Here is a 20,554-nt window from a genome sequence, read left to right as displayed (position 1 = left end):
CTTGTTTTTATACCTATATTAAGCAGATAACTCAGCAGGTAGGCCACAGTGGCTTACACATCTGCATAAACACCCACTGTTGGTTTTCCCTCTGCCATTGTATGCGAAGGTAAAACTCTCTGATCTTGTACGTGTCAGAGCACGGCTACAGTTTTGCTATTCCAAACTGCTCAATAAACGTGTCCGTATCCCATTGACCAAATGAAGACAGCAATCCATAAGATATCAGTGTTAAGCACACCCTGATAATTGTTAAAGTGGTAAAAGGTGGTAAAAGTTCATACATGTATGATAGACAGGTTTTTTTTTAAGTTTAGCATGAAGGTTTCTATGTAATATTGATCATTCAGCTAATAAACTATGGCTCCACATGAAAAACCATTTGTCTTCAGTGGGTCCTAAACAGATTACAGTGATAGTGCTGGAAAAGTAGTTATTAGCCTGATTTAATCACAAAAATTTACCCAACTTAATAAAAAGTGTATCTTACTTGCCATCCCACAGAATTTTGCTGACATGGTAAAATTTAAGCCCAGATGACCACCTTTTACCAACAATTTTGCAGCATCAATGAAACCATGTAATTACATCATTTACACAAGCTCTATACCTCATGGTCAATTTAATTGGGTCAGTATATAAATAAAATTGATTTAAGTGCTATTTTAATTTGTTGAGACTGTTGTGTACTAATATTCTCCTCGTGCTTGGTGAGTTTTCTCTGGGTACTCCGGTTTCCTCCTACAGTCCAAAGACATGCAGATTAGGCTAATTGCCTGGCATGTGTGTGCGCCCTGCGATGGATTGGCACCCTGTCCAGGGTGTACCTCGCCTCGTGTCTCCTGGGTAGGCTCCAGCCCCCTCGTTTTTAAAAGAAGAAAATTTGACCCCAATGTACAGGCATCCATTAACCCGGATTTAAACTCATAAACAAGCCCTTTGACATGTACTATCATGTGTCTTATTACACGTAGTTGGAAGGAAGCAGAATTCCAAGTAAGTATTGCACTAAAGGACCCAAAAAAATACTTTCAGCGATTTAAAGGTGACCTTTACAGGACAGTGTATAAACATTCAGTCTAAATAAACATTAACCAAACACTGTTTGCTGGCTCTGGTGTGTTTCATTGTAATTCATTTATTATAGCATTCATTGAGTGTACAGTATTTAGAGAAGAACTGACAAAAAAAGGTTGGACTGTGAGGGTTCACCACCAGAGGGCACTGTTTTTGGTTTTGTAGTTTTTGTTTGTAGACTCAGTTTCCCAGAAGGCACCTCGGTCAGGTGATGCGGGGGCTCACCTGAACCGAGGCAGATCATTAGTCACGTTATCAATAGCTGGTTGTTCTGGAAAACTGGGTCGAGCATTAATTTCAGTTCTGTTAAGTGGGTATTTGTTTTGTCTGGTTATGTTCTGTTTTAGTTTGTTTAGTATAGTTGGCATTTGGTTTATGGAGCTCTTTAAGTTTGTATCAGTCTTAATTTAGTATGTCTTTGTCTCTGTGTCTCCTAGCAGGATTATCCTCTAGGAGAATTAGCCTTTTGTGTTTACCCTCATGTGTAAGCGTTGCATGTGTAAGCGTTGCATGTGTAGTTCTTAGTCTGTATAAATACTAACCAGTGCACGACTAACCTGCTTAGATCCTAGGCTGTCTAGTCTCCGAGTCTGTTTAGATCATAGTCTGTTTAGCTACTAACCTTTTTAACCAGTAACCTCTATAGTTCTGGGTCTGTTTCATACCCAGTCTGCTGTGTACCTAGTCTTTTTGCCCCTTGGGTCTCTGGCTACTAGCCAGTTTAGCAATTAGTCTGTTTAGTTACTATCTAGCTTGGCAGCTAATGTGCATAACAGCTAGTAGGCCTAGCCAAGCCTGTCTTGTGTATGTTTGGCCCCCTTGCATGTATAGTCTCTTGTGCTTAGTCCTCTAGCCTGTTTGTGTTGTCTTGTCTGTTTTGTATCCCCTGTCTGTATTGTATTAGTTTGTGTAATCCCTTGTCGATGTATGTTTAAGTATTTTTGAGTTCTGTTCATAGCACGCTTCAATGTAAAGCCAACTTCCTTTGTTCATGTTTTGTTTGGTCTGTTTGTCATTAAAAGACTTAGTTTTATCTTATCCCCTCTATGCCTGTGCCTCACCTTCATGCCCACAGTCCAACATCTAACAGTTCGTGACATTGAGAGCTTCGCTGACGTTAGCAAGTTTGTCCTGCAGTGTTTAGCAAGTCCTGGCAGTCATTCTAATAGTTTCAAAACATGTAAACTTCTTGTTTTTTCTTAAAACATGGCATTTAATCATTTGTTCCTCAATTGTTTCCTGCCTTGAATTCAGACTAATTTCAGCATTTATGGTCGATTAGGTAAAGGAAGCACCCACATAAAAGCCATTTCTTAACCAAACTACCTAAAAAATAAGTGAGTTCCATATATATATATATATATATATATATATATATATATATATATATACATATAAAATAAACTCATTAACATGTGGAATTAATTTTGTCAATGATTTTATCTGGTTGGCATGGTGACATAGTGGTTAGAACTGTCGCATTGCACCTCCAGGGCCCAGGTTCAATTCCTTCCTAGGGCTGAGGCTGTTAATGTAATGCACTCTGTTACCAACACACTGAGCACAAGTAATTTTAGAGGATAAACGAAAAAACAAAGAGGAATTGATGGTTGCTGATGGACACAAGTGGTGCAGTGGGTAAATCATGCAGTGCTAGACCAAAAACATGGACATGAGCAGTGCTCTCTGTTCCAGTTTCTGTCTCAATTTGCAAAGCCACTGTGACCAAAAGAAAAAACCTAAAACCGAACCGTTTGATCACTAAGAAGTCACAATCTTCACCGAAAGACTTTTGGTCAACTTTTGTACATTTTGGGGTATAAAATATATTTATTTTGAGCAATTCCATAAACGTATGAGTGTATAAGCTTGGATAGGTTTGAATTATTAATAAAACTACCCATGCAACCTTTTGGGTAATGTACTTTATTCATGTGCAGAGGTGTTTAGTAACGAGTTACATTTACTCTTACATTTACTTAAGTAATTTTTTTTTATATTTACTTTTATGAGTAGTTTTTACTGCACCAAACTTTTTATTTTTTCCTTGAGTAGTTTTGAAAAGAGGAAACGCTACTTATACTCTGCTACATTCGGCTAAGTTTGACTTGTTACTTTTCTCACCATTTATAAACATACTTTGTTTTTGACCGAGAAATGCAGCAGAGGTCCGTTCTTCGTACGTCGCTAACTCAGTTAGCTGGATTTGATTGTTGTGGATTTGTCCTGATCTTGGATTGTTTCGTTCTTCGATGCGCTTCTAGCATTTGTTGTCATAGCAACATATCCGTAAGCTTGAACCTGCTCGGGAGCAGGTTTATTTCATGTAAACAGGATTTAGCCTGCGCTCCTGCCAGGTTATGATTGGTTGAAATGGCGAGGTCACATCTGATTGGTTAAAGAGCATGACTGCCTCACGTGGAAAAAAAAAAGTATATGCCCCCTGCCATGGACTCCCCCCCACTCTCACACACACACACACACACACACACACAATCGCTATCAAATATTATATATGAACATAAATTCATAGGTTTAGTATTATCAAATATGATATAACTTTTATAATAAACCCTAGGCATGAGACAGCCGTCGAGACCATTATTACAAACTCTTGTATAATATTTATTTTGTAACATTTATTTTTCAGGGGTTTGTCATAAAAATATGCTAATAAATATTTATATATATATTAAAAATTAATATTTTACAATGATAAATTGGACGAAACTAATTTTATTATAAAATAAACAATATAAAAGTATACATAATATTTCTATTTTTTCATATACAACATATTTATTTTCATATTGCTTATTTTATTTTATTGTCTCATGTAATTTGTAATTTGTAAACCATTAACCTATGAATTTATGTTCTAATATAATATTTAATAGCGATTATGTAGGGGGGGCAATCCATGGCAGGGGGGCATTTCAGCGCATAACACGTGTTATAAAAAAAATTGAGCCGCTCTTTTTCCATTTCGTCAACCAATCGGAGAGCTTGTGATCAGTGTTTCTACTGTCGATGCATATCGCCTTTTAAACCAACGCACGAGCGCGCAATAATCCTAGACAACTCAATCCAGCTCTACTAATCATCAACCACAGGTGAGCTCAAAGAACCAACTTAGCCGGATCGTAATTAGCACGATGATCTCATCTGAGATGTGTCAATTCATCTCGGATGTGTCAAGCGACGTACGAAGAACGGACCTCAGGTTCAAGCTTACGGACATGATGCTATGACAGCAAATGCGAGATGCGCATCGAAGAACGAAACAATCCAAGATCAGGACAAATCCACAATAATTTGTGTTTTTTACATCATTCTTTTACATCATTTTAGTGACTCAAGTTCAAGTTCAAGTTCAAGTAGGCTATATTGTCACTTCAACCATATACAGTTAGTACACAGTGAAACGAAACAACGTTCCTCCAGGACCAAGGTGCCACATGCAACATAAACTTACAACATAAATTAACAAAGAAGCTAAACTAGCTAGCTAGGAGGCCTAGTTAGCTGGCTAGCAGAGACAAGACAGATATTCCTAACATAAATTACAACATAAATTAAATTACCAAAAAAAAAAAAAAAAAAAAAAACTAAAAGACTATCTACAGGTTTCTTCTTCCCAGACAACAGACAACAACATAAAGTGCACGTGCAAATGTGCAAAACGAGCAACAACAAAGTGACAGTGCGACGACAACGGCATATCAGAACAAAAAACATAAGACATAAAATATGGTGTTGAGGTAGTAAAAAACATAGCAGCAAGAATTGGTATTTGTGCAAAAAGTAATGAATATTGTGCAGAAGAGATAAACAGTGAGGCATTTACAGATGTGTGTAGGATAGTTTGTGTGGGTCAGTGTGTCTGCGCTTGTGTTGATTTGTCAGTCCAGTCACAGTGTTTTGATGTATTAATGTAGTTGAGTTGTAGTAGTTAAGCTGAGTGATAATGTTTGTGTGTGTGTGTGTGTGTGTGTGTGTTTATCAGTTCAGTCCCTTTTTGTTGAGGAGACGGATGGCTTGTGGAAAAAAGCTGTTGCACAGTCTGGATGTGTGTGCCCGAATGCTTCGGTACCTTTTTCCAGATGGCAGGAGTGTGAAGTGTGTGTGAGAGGGGTGTGTCCGATCAGCCACAATGCTGTTGGCTTTGCGGATGCAGCGTGTGGTGTAGATGTCTTCAATGGAGGGAAGAGAGACCCCAATGATCTTCTCCGCTGTCCTTACTATCCGCTGTAGGGTTTTGCGGTCCGATATGGCACAATTCCCAAACCAGACAGTGATGCAGCTGCTCAGAATGCTCTCGATAGTCCCTCTATAGAAGGTGATCAGGATCGGTGGTGGAAGCTGGGCCTTTCTCAGTCTTCTCAGAAAGAAGAGACGCTGTTGGGCTTTCTTGTGTAGGGAGCTGGTGTTGAGGGACCAGTTGAGGTCCTTCTCCAGGTGGACACCCAGGAATTTAGTGTTTTCGACAATCTCCACAGAGGAGCCGTTGATGCTCAGCGGAGAATGGTCGCCTCATGTCCTCCTGAAGTCAACAACCATCTCTTTTGTCTTGTCGACATTCAGAGACAGGTTGTTGTTGTTGCACCAGTCCGTTAGCCTCTGCACTTCCTCTCTGTACGCTGACTCGTCGTTCTTGCTAATGAGACCCACCACGGTCGTGTCATCAGCGAACTTAATGATGTGATTTGAACTGTGTGTTGCTACACAGTCGTGAGTCAGCAGTGTGAACAGCAGGGGACTGAGCACACAGCCTTGTGGGGCCCCAGTGCTCAGTGTGGTGGTGCTGGAGGTGCAGTTCCCGATCCGTACTGACTGAGGCCTTCCGGTCAGAAAGTCTAGGATCCAGTTGCAGAGGGAGGTGTTCAGGCCCAACAGGCTCAGCTTCCCGATCAGTTGTTGGGGGATGATAGTGTTGAATGCTGAGCTGAAGTCTATGTACAGCATTCGAACGTATGCGTCCTTCTTGTCCAAGTGTGTGAGGGCAAGATGGAGTGTAGTGGAGATGGCATCGTCCGTTGAGCGGTTAGGACGATACGCAAATTGCAGTGGGTCCAGTGAAGGGGGCAGCAGCGTCTTGATGTGTCTCATGACGAGCCGCTCGAAGCACTTCATAATGGTGGGTGTAAGTGCAACGGGACGGTAGTCATTGAGACAGGACACAGTAGACTTCTTGGGCACGTGGGAACGACGGCGCTGCTCAAAGAGATGTTGAAGATGTCGGTAAGAACATCTGCCAGCTGTTCAGCACATTCTCTGAGCACTCTGCCTGGGATGTTGTCTGGTCCAGCAGCTTTACGTGGGTTGACTCTGCGTAGAGTTTTCCTCACCTCGGCTGTAGTGAGACACAGCACCTGGTCGTTCGGAGGAGGGGTGGACTTCCTCGCCGCCACGTCGTTCTGCCTGTCGAACCGAGCGTAGAAGTTGTTCAGCGCATCTGGGAGGGAGCCGTCACAGTCACAGGCAGGTGATGTCGTCCTGTAGTGAGTGATGGCTTGTAAGCCCTGCCACATGCGCCGTGTGTCACCGCTGTCCCTGAAGTGATTGTGGATTCTCTGGGCGTGTGCGCGCTTTGCCTCTCTGATGGCCCGAGATAGTTTGGCCCTTGCTGTTCTGAGGGCCACCTTGTCTCCCGCTCTGAAGGCACAGTCTCGGGTCCTCAGAAGTGCACGCACCTCCGCAGTAATCCAGGGTTTCTGGTTGGGTCGTGAGATGATGTTCTTGGAGACAGTGACGTCATCGGTGCACTTGTTAATGTAGCTGGTCACTGATGACGTGTACTCCTCCAAGTCAGTGAAGTCACCGTAAGTTGCAGCCTCCCTAAACATGTTCCAGTCAGTGCTCTCGAAACAGTCCTGAAGAGCAGAGATGGCTCCTGCTGGCCAGGTTTTCACCTGCTTCAGAACCGGTTTTGAGCGCCTGACGAGTGGTCTGTATGCTGGAATTAGCATAACAGAGATGTGGTCTGAGTAGCCGAGGTGGGGGCGGGGCTCTGCCCGATATGCGCCGGGGATGTTTGTGTAAACAAGATCCAGCGTGTTTTCCCCTCTCGTTGCAAAGTCCACATACTGATGGAATCTAGGAAGCACTGACTTGAGATTTGCATGGTTGAAATCTCCAGCAATAATAAACAGTCCATCCGGGTGTGTATTTTGCAGTTCACTGATCTTTGTATACAGTTCCCATAGCGCTTCCTTAGCATTAGCGCTAGGTGGAATGTACACTCCGATAATAAAGACAGTGGTGAATTCCCGTGGTAAATAAAAAGGTCTGCATCTAACAATCACAAACTCCACTAGCAATGAGCAATAACTAGAAACTAGCACAGAGTTCTTGCACCATTTCGTGTTGATGTAAACACACAAGCCGCCACCACGAGTCTTACCGCACAGAGCTGCATTTCTGTCGGCGCGAAACGAGGCTAGCCCGTCTAGCTGAATAGCGGCGTCCGGTACTCTGTCGCTGAGCCATGTCTCCGTGAAAACAAAGACACAGCAGTCTCTAACCTCACGCTGTGTAGCCTGCTGGAGTCGGATGTAGTCCAGTTTATTGTCCAGGGAGCAGACGTTGGATAGGATGATGGACGGGAGAGCCGGCCGGCTAGGGTTTGTTTTTAGCCTAGCACAGACTCCCGCCCGCTTGCCGCGCTTCTGCTTCCTCGCGCACCGCTTCCGATGACCCTTCCTCCGGCCGCCGGCATCAGGCAACGCCGAGGCCTTGAGGCCTGGTTCGCGCAGCAAGCCGAGGTCGCGTAGCTTTTCCCGCAGCTCATCGTGGATGTTGTTACCCAGGTTATTTAGGAACAAAAGTGTCTGGCTGTTGTATGTACGGACACCAGTCGCGACGGTATCCATACACGGAGTAAAATAACCGCGTTACACACAAAACGTAAACAACGTAAACAACGTAGCACCAACGTAGCACTCTGTTTTTTTTAAATATTTTTTTTTGAGTCATTTCTTTCTTTTGATCAGAAATCAAATAAAATGTTACATTTTCAATAAACAGACCCCCAACACGTCTACATAGCTCACCTCTCATATCTTCTACTCTGAGTCATTCATTCTTTTGAATCTTCTGCGCTGCATAGCGTCTATGGGAGCCACGTGACAAAAGAACGAACGACTCGGACTAGAAGTGTCATTGAGAAAAAAATCCGTCAAGTCTGTTTCCTGTGTACTGCACTGCACAGCGTGTATGGGAGTCACGTGACAAAAGACCGAATGACTCGGCTAGAAGGTTCGTTGAGAACTGTTTAATTCTGGTCAATAACCGACAGTTTTTATTGATGATTTGCGCATGCGCGCCCAGTAAAAAAAAAAACCGAATCGTTTATGAATGACCCATTATAAGGAAACATGTTCAGGTTAGTTTAGTATTTAATGTTTCAATGTAAACATATATGGTTACCAAATAAGCTAGAGACTAAAAAATATAAGTTTCTTACATTTGTTCTGTTGGACACAGCTTATGGTAAAGTGAGACCTCTTGTACACATGTTCTAATTTCTACCTGCTGAGCCATTTCAAGTGCAACTGAATATACAGTTTATCTTACACTGGAGATTCATTTTCAGTTCATTTGTTTTATTATTTTAAAAAATCAGAATTTGTACATCATTTTATCATTTGGTTCTAAAAAATATATTCAGTATGAATATATTCAGTTCAAATACTTTTTTTACTTTTAATTGAGTAATATCTTGGATGACTACTTTGTACTTCTACTCGATTAAGATTATTTTAAAGTACAGCTACTCTTACTTGAATACAATTTTTGGCTACTCTACTCAGCTCTATTCATGTGCTAGTGTAGCTGAATAACAATAACAGTGCCTTCCAACTACATTGTCTATATATCCTTGTATGGTCCTCCCATGAGGAATGTTCGATATTATTCTTTTGACGAATATTCTTTGATTTAAATATATCGATTAAGTGCATAGTTAGGTGCTAACATGAATGGTGAGGAGAAATGACAATAAATACTACAGTAATGTGTGGGTGTCATAAAGTTAAATATCAGGTAACTGATACAAATGTTAAAATAAAAAAAAATAATAATAATACATTTATTAGTTTGTATAAACTATATGTTATGTCTAAAGCTCATCCGTATATTTGTTTCTTGTGATATGCAGAATAAAATGGAAAAATGTTAATGGAGTCAGAGTAGTAGTTGAAGTTCCACAAGGAGGCAGCACAGACACATAATGCACACATCACACACCATACATCTCTTTAGCTAATTTATGTTAATATTTTACTGGTGTTCCCTGATAAACAGTTTAATTAAAACACTATACTTTCAAAGCATATACATATAGCCGCAATAAAAAAAAAAGCAACTACCACTCTTGGTTTTGCAGTACTTGTCATGGACGTTAGGATTACCCTGCTCAAACACATGGCTGGAATTAACAAAACTGTTACTTAGCTGATTAGATTAGTTGTTATTAGATAATATAATCAAACTCAAAATTGGGCACCTGTGGTCTAGGAAACACACAAAAAAATATACCATGCATTTAAAATGCTAGTCAGTGCTGGAATAATGCGTTTGTTCATGAATATCTACATAGATGTGTCTAATTAAACCATCTATTATTACAAATAAAAAAAAACATGCATTGCATTGGTGGTCTAGGCGGATCTACAGCTATCTGTTGTCATTATCAGTTTTAATGATGAATGATAACTGTGCATCTGTCAGGCACATTATCATAACTTTATCCGTTTCACAGACAAAGGCACTTCGCATTGAAACCAATTTCCCTTCCTCGTTTCAGTTCATAAAAGGAAGTAGGGGGCAAATAAAAACTGAGACAGCAGCAATGCTGTGCTCTTCATGACTGATAATGACTGGGCAAGGGTGAGTCTAACCTGTCCTGTTATGCTGTTATGCTATGTTATTAAAACTTTAGATATTTGACCACAGAGGTAAAAAAAAAAAAAAAAAAAAATCAAATATGTTTGTGTTGTGTTTTGCAGTAGGTCTTAGATAAATTGTTTTGGCAAATATAGCATAAATAGGAAAAATAGATGATGATAGAATTAAATATTGTAATTATTCAGTAACGTTCTGAGTGTGTGTGTGTGTGTGTGTGTGTGTGTGTGTGTGTGTGAGAAAATGAATACATGAATAAATAAAATAAAATGAAATCCCATAAAATAATGTGAAAGGTCTTTGTAAAAAGTTATATTTAATTTAGATACACTACGGCTCGAAAGTTTGGGATCACTTTCTAAGTCCATGGTCGTTCCTGTCTTAGTTTTTTTTCCCCCTACATTGTGAAAAGAAATATAAAGAAAAGAAATGTAGTTATTTGTTTCTACATTGCATTGCATATTTTGAACGCTTTCCAAAATATGCAATGCAATGTAGAAACAAATAACTATATTTTATGACGGATATAACATAATATCTTTTGAACATTTAATGTTGAGATGTGTCTGCTACCCATGATCTGTAAAGCCTTCATAATGGATCTAATTCAGGGTGCTGTTAATTGCTAATGTTTTAGGCTGGTAACACTAAATGTTACTCTTCTGCAGCAGAGGTAAGTTTTGGTCTTGTGTTCCCGGCAAGGTCTTTATGAAAGCCTGTGTCATCATGATGCTTGATACTGTAGGTTTTGCAAATGCACTTGACAACACTGTTCTTACAAGAACTATTCCAGAAAGACTGACCTCCGTGTCTTAACAACTGTTGTTGTTGTTGTTGTCCTCACATAATTACCTAATTCTACATAAAACAATTTATTATTTCATAGTTTTAAAATCCCCAGTTTTGTTGTGGAAAAGAAATCACTAAACAAAAGCAAAGAAATTTTCAAATGATCCCAAAATTTTGGGCGGTAGTGTATATCTGTCATACAGTATATGATTCATATCGTACAATAAATGCATATCACACAAGAAATGTAATGTCAATAATATTTCATATTTTAATTTTTTTTAGAAAAAAAAAACTAAAGCAAGCAATCTTAGTAAAGAGGGAAGAATAGAAAAATAACAAATAAATAATATTTAATAAAATTAATAACTGTGTTAAATACAGTGGCTTTATAATTGTAGGTATAAAATTAGATATAAAATATTAAATCCAGAATAAATTACTTTTAAACAAATGAGAAAAGTAAAAAGATGTTGATAAAAAACAAAACAAAAAAATTGCATATATAAAATACTTGACTGTCAATAATAATTCTTTAAAATAAATACAATTATCAGGAAATCTGCACATTTAAAGCGAATAGAATAATTATTGAATGCTCTAAATATTTATCTGCTTGTTAAGCTTTTGGCATTAAGTAATATCTTTGTTTTTCCTGTCAGAAGGCCAATAGTTCTTATCGATTGCAAATAACAACAAAAGACTAATTTATTGCTATACATATTTTACAGTAGCACTAAACAATTTAGAAGATGTGGGTACGAGAGAAAAAGAAAATGAGAAGGTTCTGTAAATAAACCATCATTCTATTAAAAGTTGCATTTCACATGAAACACTTAACCTCATTTTCACTTCCCCAACAGCATGTTGGTTTAGCATACTTTATTCAGCATTCAATCAATCTCTCTCTTTTTCTCATACTTGCACACCTGTTCACCCAATTTTTCAAGCTACATCAACTAATGCAAAGGTACTATTTAAAAAGCGAATGTTCAATAAAGATCATTAAATTGAATACACTCATTAATATGCTAATGTCCTGCTTCCCCACCTTTATGCAGCATTAATGTAATAAAAAAATGTATTATGTGTATATCTGTGCAAAATTATCGTATTGGAACCAGTAATGTAATGGATAAATATAATACCTATTATATGATTACAACGATATAGGATCACAATAATTAAATATAATCTTTTTTGTAAGTCATTTGACAAACATTTTAGCCAGTAACAAAATATTAGGATTTTTGCATTCTAGGCATCCCACCACAATGTATTTGATATAAGGCAAACATGATGTGGCTGAAGTGGAGACTTTCAGCTTTAATGCCTAAATTGCAGTTAAAATTATATATATATATTTTTTACAAAGTCACTCTATTTACGCAGGCTAAAACAAAAATGATATGATAAGCAGTTTTATGGCAGTTGTGGCCTGTTCCTTAGTTACAGTGTTTCATGACTCACATTGCTTTGACATGTAACATTTGCATTTCCTACAGTAGGTTAATTGGAAGCAGAATTTTTTTGTTGGTGAACAGAACTCCATTTCACAATATTTCCACATGCTTAGTGATTTTTGTAACATTTGGTGTATTGTGGTGTATTGTTTAAACCAGGTGAGCGCTTGTTTATGATGCGATGGCCACTTTTGCAGACTACCTGCATGACACTCGAAGCAAATTTATCTTTCTAGGTATTTTCATTCCTACAGTATTTAGATTTGTACATGTCATTGTTAGCCCTTGGATCGACTATAAATTCTGTAACCGTTCTGAATAAACTTATTAAAAATATTCCCAAAATATCTTACATTGCATAGTTTATCTGAAAGCAATAAACAAAATGTATTGTTTTACAACATGTTTTGTTTTATTTTATTTTATTTTTTCTGTATGATTCAGAAATGCTTCATTACTTTGTTTTAAAAACACAGTTATGCAAAAAAAAAAAAAAAAAACTAAAACTACTCTGAGCTTTGGGGGGTTAATAAAGCTGCTAACAGGATCTGTAACACCTCCCAACACTCAAAGTTTCACCCTTCCACAAACATACCTAATCCATGCAAATGTAACAGCCACTGCTTGTGTGAAATGTACTGTATTACATTTGTAGAATTATCAGAGTAAATTAAAAGCTGCATATTTGTATTGCATTAATAGGCTGTTATTACATTGCCGGTGTTCATATGTTATGTTAACTCAAACTTTCATCTGTTAGTGGACAGTTGAAAGTAGGCAGAAATTTATATCATAGTTTATGGTTTAAGGAACACAACATTATCTTTGCATAATTTTCATGCATGTGCAATATTAGAAAAAAACAACAACTTTGTTTTAATATAATTTCTACATGTCTTTTTATTCAGTTTTGAGACAACAATGACAGCCATGAGTTTGACCACTGCCTTGAATCGCAGCATGACAACAGTCACAACAAATGCAACCTCAGACACTTGTGGCCTGTCACAGGTGCCAGCACATCCTTTTTTTATTTTTTCTTACTCTGTAGTATTCCTCATTAGTTTGGTATTGAATACCATCACCATACGAGTGTATTACTGCACTGCTCTAAGATTTCAGTCCAGTGTCACAGTCTACCTAAAGAACCTCGCTGCAGCTGACTTCTTCCTCTGCCTTGTTCTGCCATTGCGCATTGCAAACTATGCTAGTAAATCAACAGTGATGCGACACATTTATTGCAATTTTGGTGCTGCAGGCTTCTACCTTAACATGTATGCCAGCATTCTCTTCATGGAATACATTGCTGCAAACAGGTACCTAAACAGGAAAAGTCTGGTGTCATTTCAGATGAAATATAGATTATAGTTCAATTTTACATGTATGAAAATACCATCCTATCCACTGAAATTTTACTTTATTTGGTGAAATGCTTCTATAGTACTGGGAAGTCAAAGTAACCATTATATTTCTTTCTATTTTATCTTTTAGATATCTAAAGATTGCTCATCCATTGGAGACTCATGCACTGCAGACAGCCCATTCTGCACGTTGCATCTCCATTATAACATGGGCTTCCTTGTCTGCAGTCGCTTTAATTTACATTGCTATGTTTCTGAGCCAGAACTCCTGGGGAACCAATCCACAGTCCATCGGGTGTGATGGCTTACACAACTCCCAGGTCAGCATGGTGTACAAGATCATCCACAGTGTTTCTGCATTCATCTTCATCTTTGTGCTAGTGTCCCTGATTCTTTTTTACTGGGGCACAGTGCAGAGGCTTCAACATGCTCACCCTCCTGTACAGACTCAAAGGTGCCAACATAAACTTAACAGGTCTAAGCGCAACATGCTAGTGCTTGTATTGGTGTTTTGTGTGTGCTTTGTGCCCTACCACCTAGTAAGGTTGCCTTATGCCTTCCTAAAGCCCCTGTTAAATGGATGTGGTACCACAGCCAAGTCATTTTACATAATAAAGGAGGTCACAGTTCTGCTTTCAGTGCTCAATGCCTGCATGGATCCATTGATATATTTTGTCTTTTGCAAGGGATTTCGGGAGAAAATAAGCAACAGAAAAGTCCCATTGTCCACTAGTCTAAAGCTGAAGAAAGATGTAAGAAAACAAAGTAACACAGAAACAGATTCCCATGCCTCAATGAGATGTGAAAGTCTCATTCAACCACATAATATCCGTTTGTGTCAGACAGAGCTGCAAAATTTGTCCCAAAATGATAATAACAATGATATTCAGCAGTGAAAGCACATTTTTAAAAATAGAAAAAATATATTAAACCCTACTGTGAATTACATTATGGACAGTGGTATTATACAAACCATAATCTTAATGTTTATGTATTGTCATGTTAAAATTTTTTTATTTATAACATACATGGTGGACATAAGTTTGGTTTATTTTAATATAATCATAATATGAAAATTGTCTTTTTTTTTTCTTTTGGATTTTAACCCAAAATGGCACAGAACCCACTAATAGAATCAAGTAGAACCAGACAAAACACCGCTCAACTTTTTTTGTTTCACTCTCGTAAAGTCAATATAAGAATTGGCTCAAAACAATAAAAGATAAAATTTTCTCTAGATCTGATACATGTTTAACATTCCTATATTTAGTGTGTACACAAGTACGGTGAAGTCAGAGACCATTACTTATCATTTTAAATATATTTTGCAAATCATAATTTTAAACATATTTTTCATATGTATTCATAATATTTTTGCGCACAAAAAAAGACTGTTGCTGCCTTTCATGTTTTTAAAAATGTTCCTCATGAAATGTAATGTAAAAAATAGCTACTTACTGAGAGTCACTTTCCTGCAAATCAATGAATAATTCTTTTGTAATGTAACATTCAGTGTCATAAAGGAAATAGGTCAATAAATGTGGTGCTTTCCCCAGGAGGCTCTGACACAACTTCCTGAATTTCAGTTTCATCACAGCTTCTGAGCAGTGTGGGTTTTTGCCAAAAAGTCCAAAGACTCCAAGCACTCCAAGAACAAGATTAAAAAAAAGATTTGTCCAGCATGCCCTATCACATAAGGATTGTATGCTGAACTTTTATACCTAAAATATACAGTACATGACAGTTGAAGTACTTTGTGGTTTTCTTTTTCAGAGAATCGGAAAGTATGGGTTTCCAAAACGTCACTGAACCACATGGTTTGGTTAACGCCTTTTTTTGCGTTGTAGCATGTAATTGGTGATAGATTCAAAGAAATGAGGCCACATCGTCATAGGCAGTTACATTAAAAACCATAAAGGAAGTGGTGTTTAGTAGAGACAACATGCTGCCTGAGATGAAGAACAACTAAACATTGTGGTGAGTTGTTTTCTACATAGACTAATTGCACGTATGTCTTTTCCTGCTTGAGGCCTGATTTGGTGCAAGTATTTCTTCACCGCTTTATAATCCAAACTTAAATCTTGAGTACCTACAGTATGACTGCATGCAAGTTGTGATAGATAGAGCGATTGAGTAAATAAATATGTCAGAAATGAACAGACTATAGAGTTATATGATGTAGACATTTATTTAATGTATATGTTTAACTTCATAATGAGAAAAAGCTCAGTTTTTAGTGCTTTTGTTAGTCACGAAATGTAATAGTAAATGTACAGTCAATTTTATAAAAATGTAATTTACATTTCAATGTGGAAGTAAAAGTGGAATGGGGAACACCACATGACACTGTGCTAGCCAACTGGTTTTGTAAAGTATTTTACTATTATTATTCGTAACCTTCCTTAGGAACCAAACTGTGATCTTTAAAAAAAATCTTATCACAGAAAGTATTTTTTTTTGTGATTGCCTGTTGTATATTTGCCTGGTCTACGCTGGTATTGTATTGTCTTTTTTAGACAGATCTTAAATGCAAGCATATATAAATCATAATAAATGGATGGCTTATGGCTTTACTCATAATACATACTACTGCTTTACGTTATGTTTCAGCAGTTTATATGACAATTGGCTGGAATATAAAGTTTAATTGACAAAGTAATTGTTTTGACTATGTATATTGTACTGTATATTGTTTTTAAATTAAAAAAAGGACTAAAATGAATAATCATCAATACATAGCAAAAACAGTGTGTGTATAAAAATGGGCTGCTGTATGCTGTTTAAAACAGTTAAAGATGAACAATTAAACAATAAAAGTTAAAAACTCAGAATCAAAGAAATTCACTCTGAATAAAAGAAATATGACAAAGGCCATATACAGTATGTAAATGTAACGGTAAAGTAATTAGTCCAGAAATATTACAGACACCATTTAGGCATTGTGGAAAAAATACATTAATAATAATAATAATAATAAAAAAAAAAAAAAAAAAAAATTACAACAAAATGCAAACCACTGACTAGCATGGAGTAACAGAAAGTCAAGGATCTATTTTCATTTAAAATCCTATGAGAATTAGCTAAAGATGGGTGTGAATATGTTTTTTATATGCATTGTAAATAACAGTGGCTTAGTGAAGCATTGAGTTGTCACAGCCTCTTAAATGCACATTCATACGGAGTTGTCAAGTCTCAGGAACTATACTAAATATATGAAAATAATTCATCTAAAAGATATTCCCTTGGGTGGAGTAGTGAAGGATGGCAAAGGAGGGAGAAGAGTCTTGTTTTTTATGTTAAATTGGGTTAAGCTCTGGTGACTGCTAATGCCATGGCATAGGATTTAGAAATGTTTTATTGCTAATTTATTCATTTATACATTTTATTGCCTTTAAGGTGGCAAATAAACTCAAACCTACAAAATAAAAAGCCATCGTTTTTCCTCTTCAATTTGCACCCATCTATACAGTAGATTTCCCAAAGATATCTATAGATCACCCAAAGATAGGATCTTTTTAGCACAACATTGTAATGAGATTTTTTTTTTCCAAGTTATTAAATGTTTGAAATCTTTGTCTCTGCAGGCTTCCTTCCAGATTTTATCAACTGACAGGTAGCATGTCTTGTCTGCAAGACAGCTTTACCTAATATTCTTCCTGCAATCTGGATCACCTTTGGCAAACGCCCCTTTGCTCAAATTCAGTTGTCTGAGTCCTGTTAGGATCCAACAAGCTTCCAACACAGAAAGACTATATTCAACACATTATCAAGGTTTTTTGCAATGACAATCTAAGCTGGAACACCTCCTTCTAAAAATGAAGTCTGAAAAAGGTCCTATTATGGAGGATGAAAGTTGTGTGGTAAATGACAAGATGATGCCATTTGCCACATTCTACATCATTGTTTTCCTGATAGGGATGGCTGGAAGTCTGGTAGCACTCTGGGCATTTATACAAAGTAGAAACTCTAAGAAGTGCATGAATGTCTACCTGATCAATCTTCTTACCTCAGATTTCTTACTGACATTGGCACTGCCAGTTAAGATTGCTAAAAACTTTGGCGTGGAATCTCAGAGACTAACAATTTTCCACTGTCAAGTCAGTTCACCGCTCATCTACATTAATATGTATGCATCTATCATATTTCTGGCTTTTGTCAGTGTACACCGTTACTTACAGATTACTCAGAGCTCCAAACTCTTCCGCCTACAGGAGGTCGGCTTTGCGCTGGTGATGTCATCTGTAGTCTGGCTTCTGGTGCTCTTCATCAATGTCCCCAACATGGCTATCCCAATCAAGGACAAGATTTCTAACAGCACTTTAATAACATGTAAAGACATTAAGCAGGATGTTGGCAAGCACTGGCACACACTTTCAGTTTTTCTGGGCATGGCAATTTTCATGAACGCGTCTGTGGCTGTGCTTATGTCCAATGGCCTGGTGCTAAGACATCTTTGGGGCAAACGTGGAGGAAGCCCTGAGGAGCAGGCCACTGCTCACCATGCCACTCGAAATATCGCGATGGTGACAGTGGTTTATGTCATCTTCTTTGTACCATATCATGCTGTTCGAATGCCTTATACATTTACACAGAATGAAATGATCACTGACTGTGGTGTTAGGAAGCACTTATTCTTAGCCAAAGAGTCCACTCTGCTTCTGGCCATCCTAAATCTGTGCTTTGATCCAGTGCTATACTTTTTTTTCTGTCCCTCATTCAGACATCAGATAACACAGGTTTTTACTAAAAGGAAAAGTCAAGACCAAAACCATGAATCTGACCCAGATCAAAAGCTACAACTTGAGCCAGTTTCATAAGAAGGAGGAATAGATTTAAAATAAAATAAAACATTAGTGTGAAACAAAATGTCTTTTATTACCCACAGACTGTCAGGGTTTATAAAACCAAACCAATATCCAGCTAAATACTGAACAAGGGATGTATTGTGTTCTCTCAAATAAGTAAAAAAAAAATTTTTTTACCAGGTAAGAATGTAAATCCTTAACATAATGCTGAAGCATTATATATTTATATATATATATATATATATATATTTATATTAATATATTTATATATATATATATATAATCAGGATTTTTACATAAAAATAAAAGAGAACAAACTGATTAGTTTTGCACTATGAACACATTTTTTACACCCCGTCTATATATTAGCATTTTGTTTATCATATTAAGAACATATAAAGTACTTGCATTTGAATTTGCACAAATGGAATTAGTTACTCATATTATGTAAAAGTAAAAAAAGGATTTCAGGTGGATAATATAACAGTCCTTATTTTACTATATTTAGACATTTGAGGGCATTTATGAGTTTAGTCTGGGGGAAAAAATCATTTATTTTATACAATTATTGAAAGGTTGGCAAAACCCAGCAATTTGACCAAAATGCAGCCTAATTATCAAAGTGTTGCACTTTTTCTTTTGTAAAACACTTTGTGCAATTCATGTTTTCCTGATCAATTATATTTGGAATAATCTTTATCAAATACTGAAACCCATTACATAACTGTTAACATAGCTGTTGGTGGGGTTTACCACCTGTATGTACTGTTATACAACCCCTCAACACCAAACCAATCCTCAGCCAATCTTTGCTGTTTGGGCTAGCTTTTATAACCAATTCCTAAGAAATGCAACATTTTTTTTGTAAAATATGAGTGAGAAGATTACACAGGGAAAGTCCTGATATGATTCATGGTTAGAGTACTATACACTGGTTTCACTAACACCTATTATGTTTTCACTTTTACGTTTAAAATCTGCTCTGGATTTATATATTTTGTTTATTTATCTTATTATTTTGATCTTTTCTTCACTTCGTGTAAATATTTAATCATCTAATATTTTCCAGTAAAAAGTACCACAAAAAGAGAGATGTGGGCAAATCAAAAACAGACAGTGACCGATTCAGAGACTTGTCTATGAATCATGACATGACTCATGCCTTGAATGGTTGAATGTTAACACCCACTGGATATTTCTCATCACTCCATGTCTAGACATACTGAGTTGGTCAAAAAATCCACAGGTTTATTTTTTAGTATAATGTGGGTTTTTCCATATTATACATTTCATACTGTATGTATTTATTTTGGTTATGTTTACAGATAATATGGAAAAAGTAAAAAAGAGAAAGTAAAAAAATGTTATTATAAACCTCTTTTAGTAACAAGGCTTTTAAAACAAAAGTAAGCATTTTATTTTACATTCCTAATAATGCTAAAAAATAATAAAAACATAAAATGCTATTATTATTGTGTTTGTGACCACAAGAATGGACTGATGCATTTTAATATTTGTGTGGTAATTCTATGTGGGAAAGCTGTTTTGTTCATCTCTGATTAAGGATCTTATTTTAATTAATAAAAGTTTCACATTTTTCCTGGCACTGGTATAACCAACTAATGGTTATTTATTTATCAGCACACATGCAGTTCTTTTATTTTGACCACTTTACAGCTTTGACAGAACATGATATCATCCCTTCTGTTTATGCTGCGTATAAATGTTATGAATCAGTAGCTTTTGTAGTCTGACATGAACACGAAGGAACACTTCCTGTTTTCAGTTACTTTTATTAAAATGTCAGCGGAAAAATGCAAAATACCTGCATGAAATGGTTGGTGTGATTTCATGTACTGAAAATTTCTTTGCTATTTTCTACTGTCTCTACTGTATACATACTATACTGTGACACAGCAACAGACACAACAAATGTTTTGCCTTTGGAGATAAAATAGCTAAAATAAAAATTCATAAACATAAAGACAAACACCTGTCCTATCTTTTGGATTATTCTTTTTTTATGATTTTGGAAACATTATTGCAGCTCCAGAGCAAATAATTTTGTATTGTCTTACTTATATATCACAAATATTTTATCTTGGTCCTCACAAAGATTTTTTACCCTAAATTTATGATATGTATTCCAACTTCA

The 20,554-nt window shown here is 36.8% G+C and overlaps 2 protein-coding genes across 2 annotated transcripts; both read left to right on the top strand.

The window, feature by feature from the left end:
• The first annotated feature begins 9,926 nt into the window (after positions 1–9,926).
• On the top strand, positions 9,927–14,520 carry LOC128532721 (P2Y purinoceptor 14-like). Its single transcript, XM_053506822.1, has 3 exons — positions 9,927–9,966; positions 13,142–13,549; positions 13,725–14,520. The coding sequence occupies exons 1-3, from the start codon at positions 9,953–9,955 to the stop codon at positions 14,488–14,490; spliced, it is 1,188 nt and encodes a 395-aa protein (XP_053362797.1). The 5' UTR covers positions 9,927–9,952; the 3' UTR covers positions 14,491–14,520.
• Positions 14,521–14,882: 362 nt separating this feature from the next.
• On the top strand, positions 14,883–18,607 carry gpr171 (G protein-coupled receptor 171). Its single transcript, XM_053506823.1, has 2 exons — positions 14,883–15,571; positions 17,179–18,607. The coding sequence occupies exon 2, from the start codon at positions 17,410–17,412 to the stop codon at positions 18,409–18,411; it is 1,002 nt and encodes a 333-aa protein (XP_053362798.1). The 5' UTR covers positions 14,883–15,571; positions 17,179–17,409; the 3' UTR covers positions 18,412–18,607.
• Positions 18,608–20,554: the final 1,947 nt, after the last annotated feature.

The sequence above is a fragment of the Clarias gariepinus genome, chromosome 11 (genome assembly GCF_024256425.1).
Source record: "Clarias gariepinus isolate MV-2021 ecotype Netherlands chromosome 11, CGAR_prim_01v2, whole genome shotgun sequence".
NCBI classification, from domain to species: domain Eukaryota; kingdom Metazoa; phylum Chordata; class Actinopteri; order Siluriformes; family Clariidae; genus Clarias; species Clarias gariepinus.
Note: the sequence above shows the minus strand (reverse complement) of the source record. Positions and strands in the feature narration are given on the sequence as shown.

Bases quoted from the DNA above. Each gene is read 5' to 3' on its own strand.
- LOC128532721 (XM_053506822.1), top strand. The intron at 13,550-13,724 runs GTACCTAAACAG...TTTATCTTTTAG, and splicing joins GAATACATTGCTGCAAACAG to ATATCTAAAGATTGCTCATC.
- gpr171 (XM_053506823.1), top strand. From the start codon at position 17,410: ATGAAGTCTGAAAAAGGTCCTATTATGGAGGATGAAAGTTGTGTGGTA.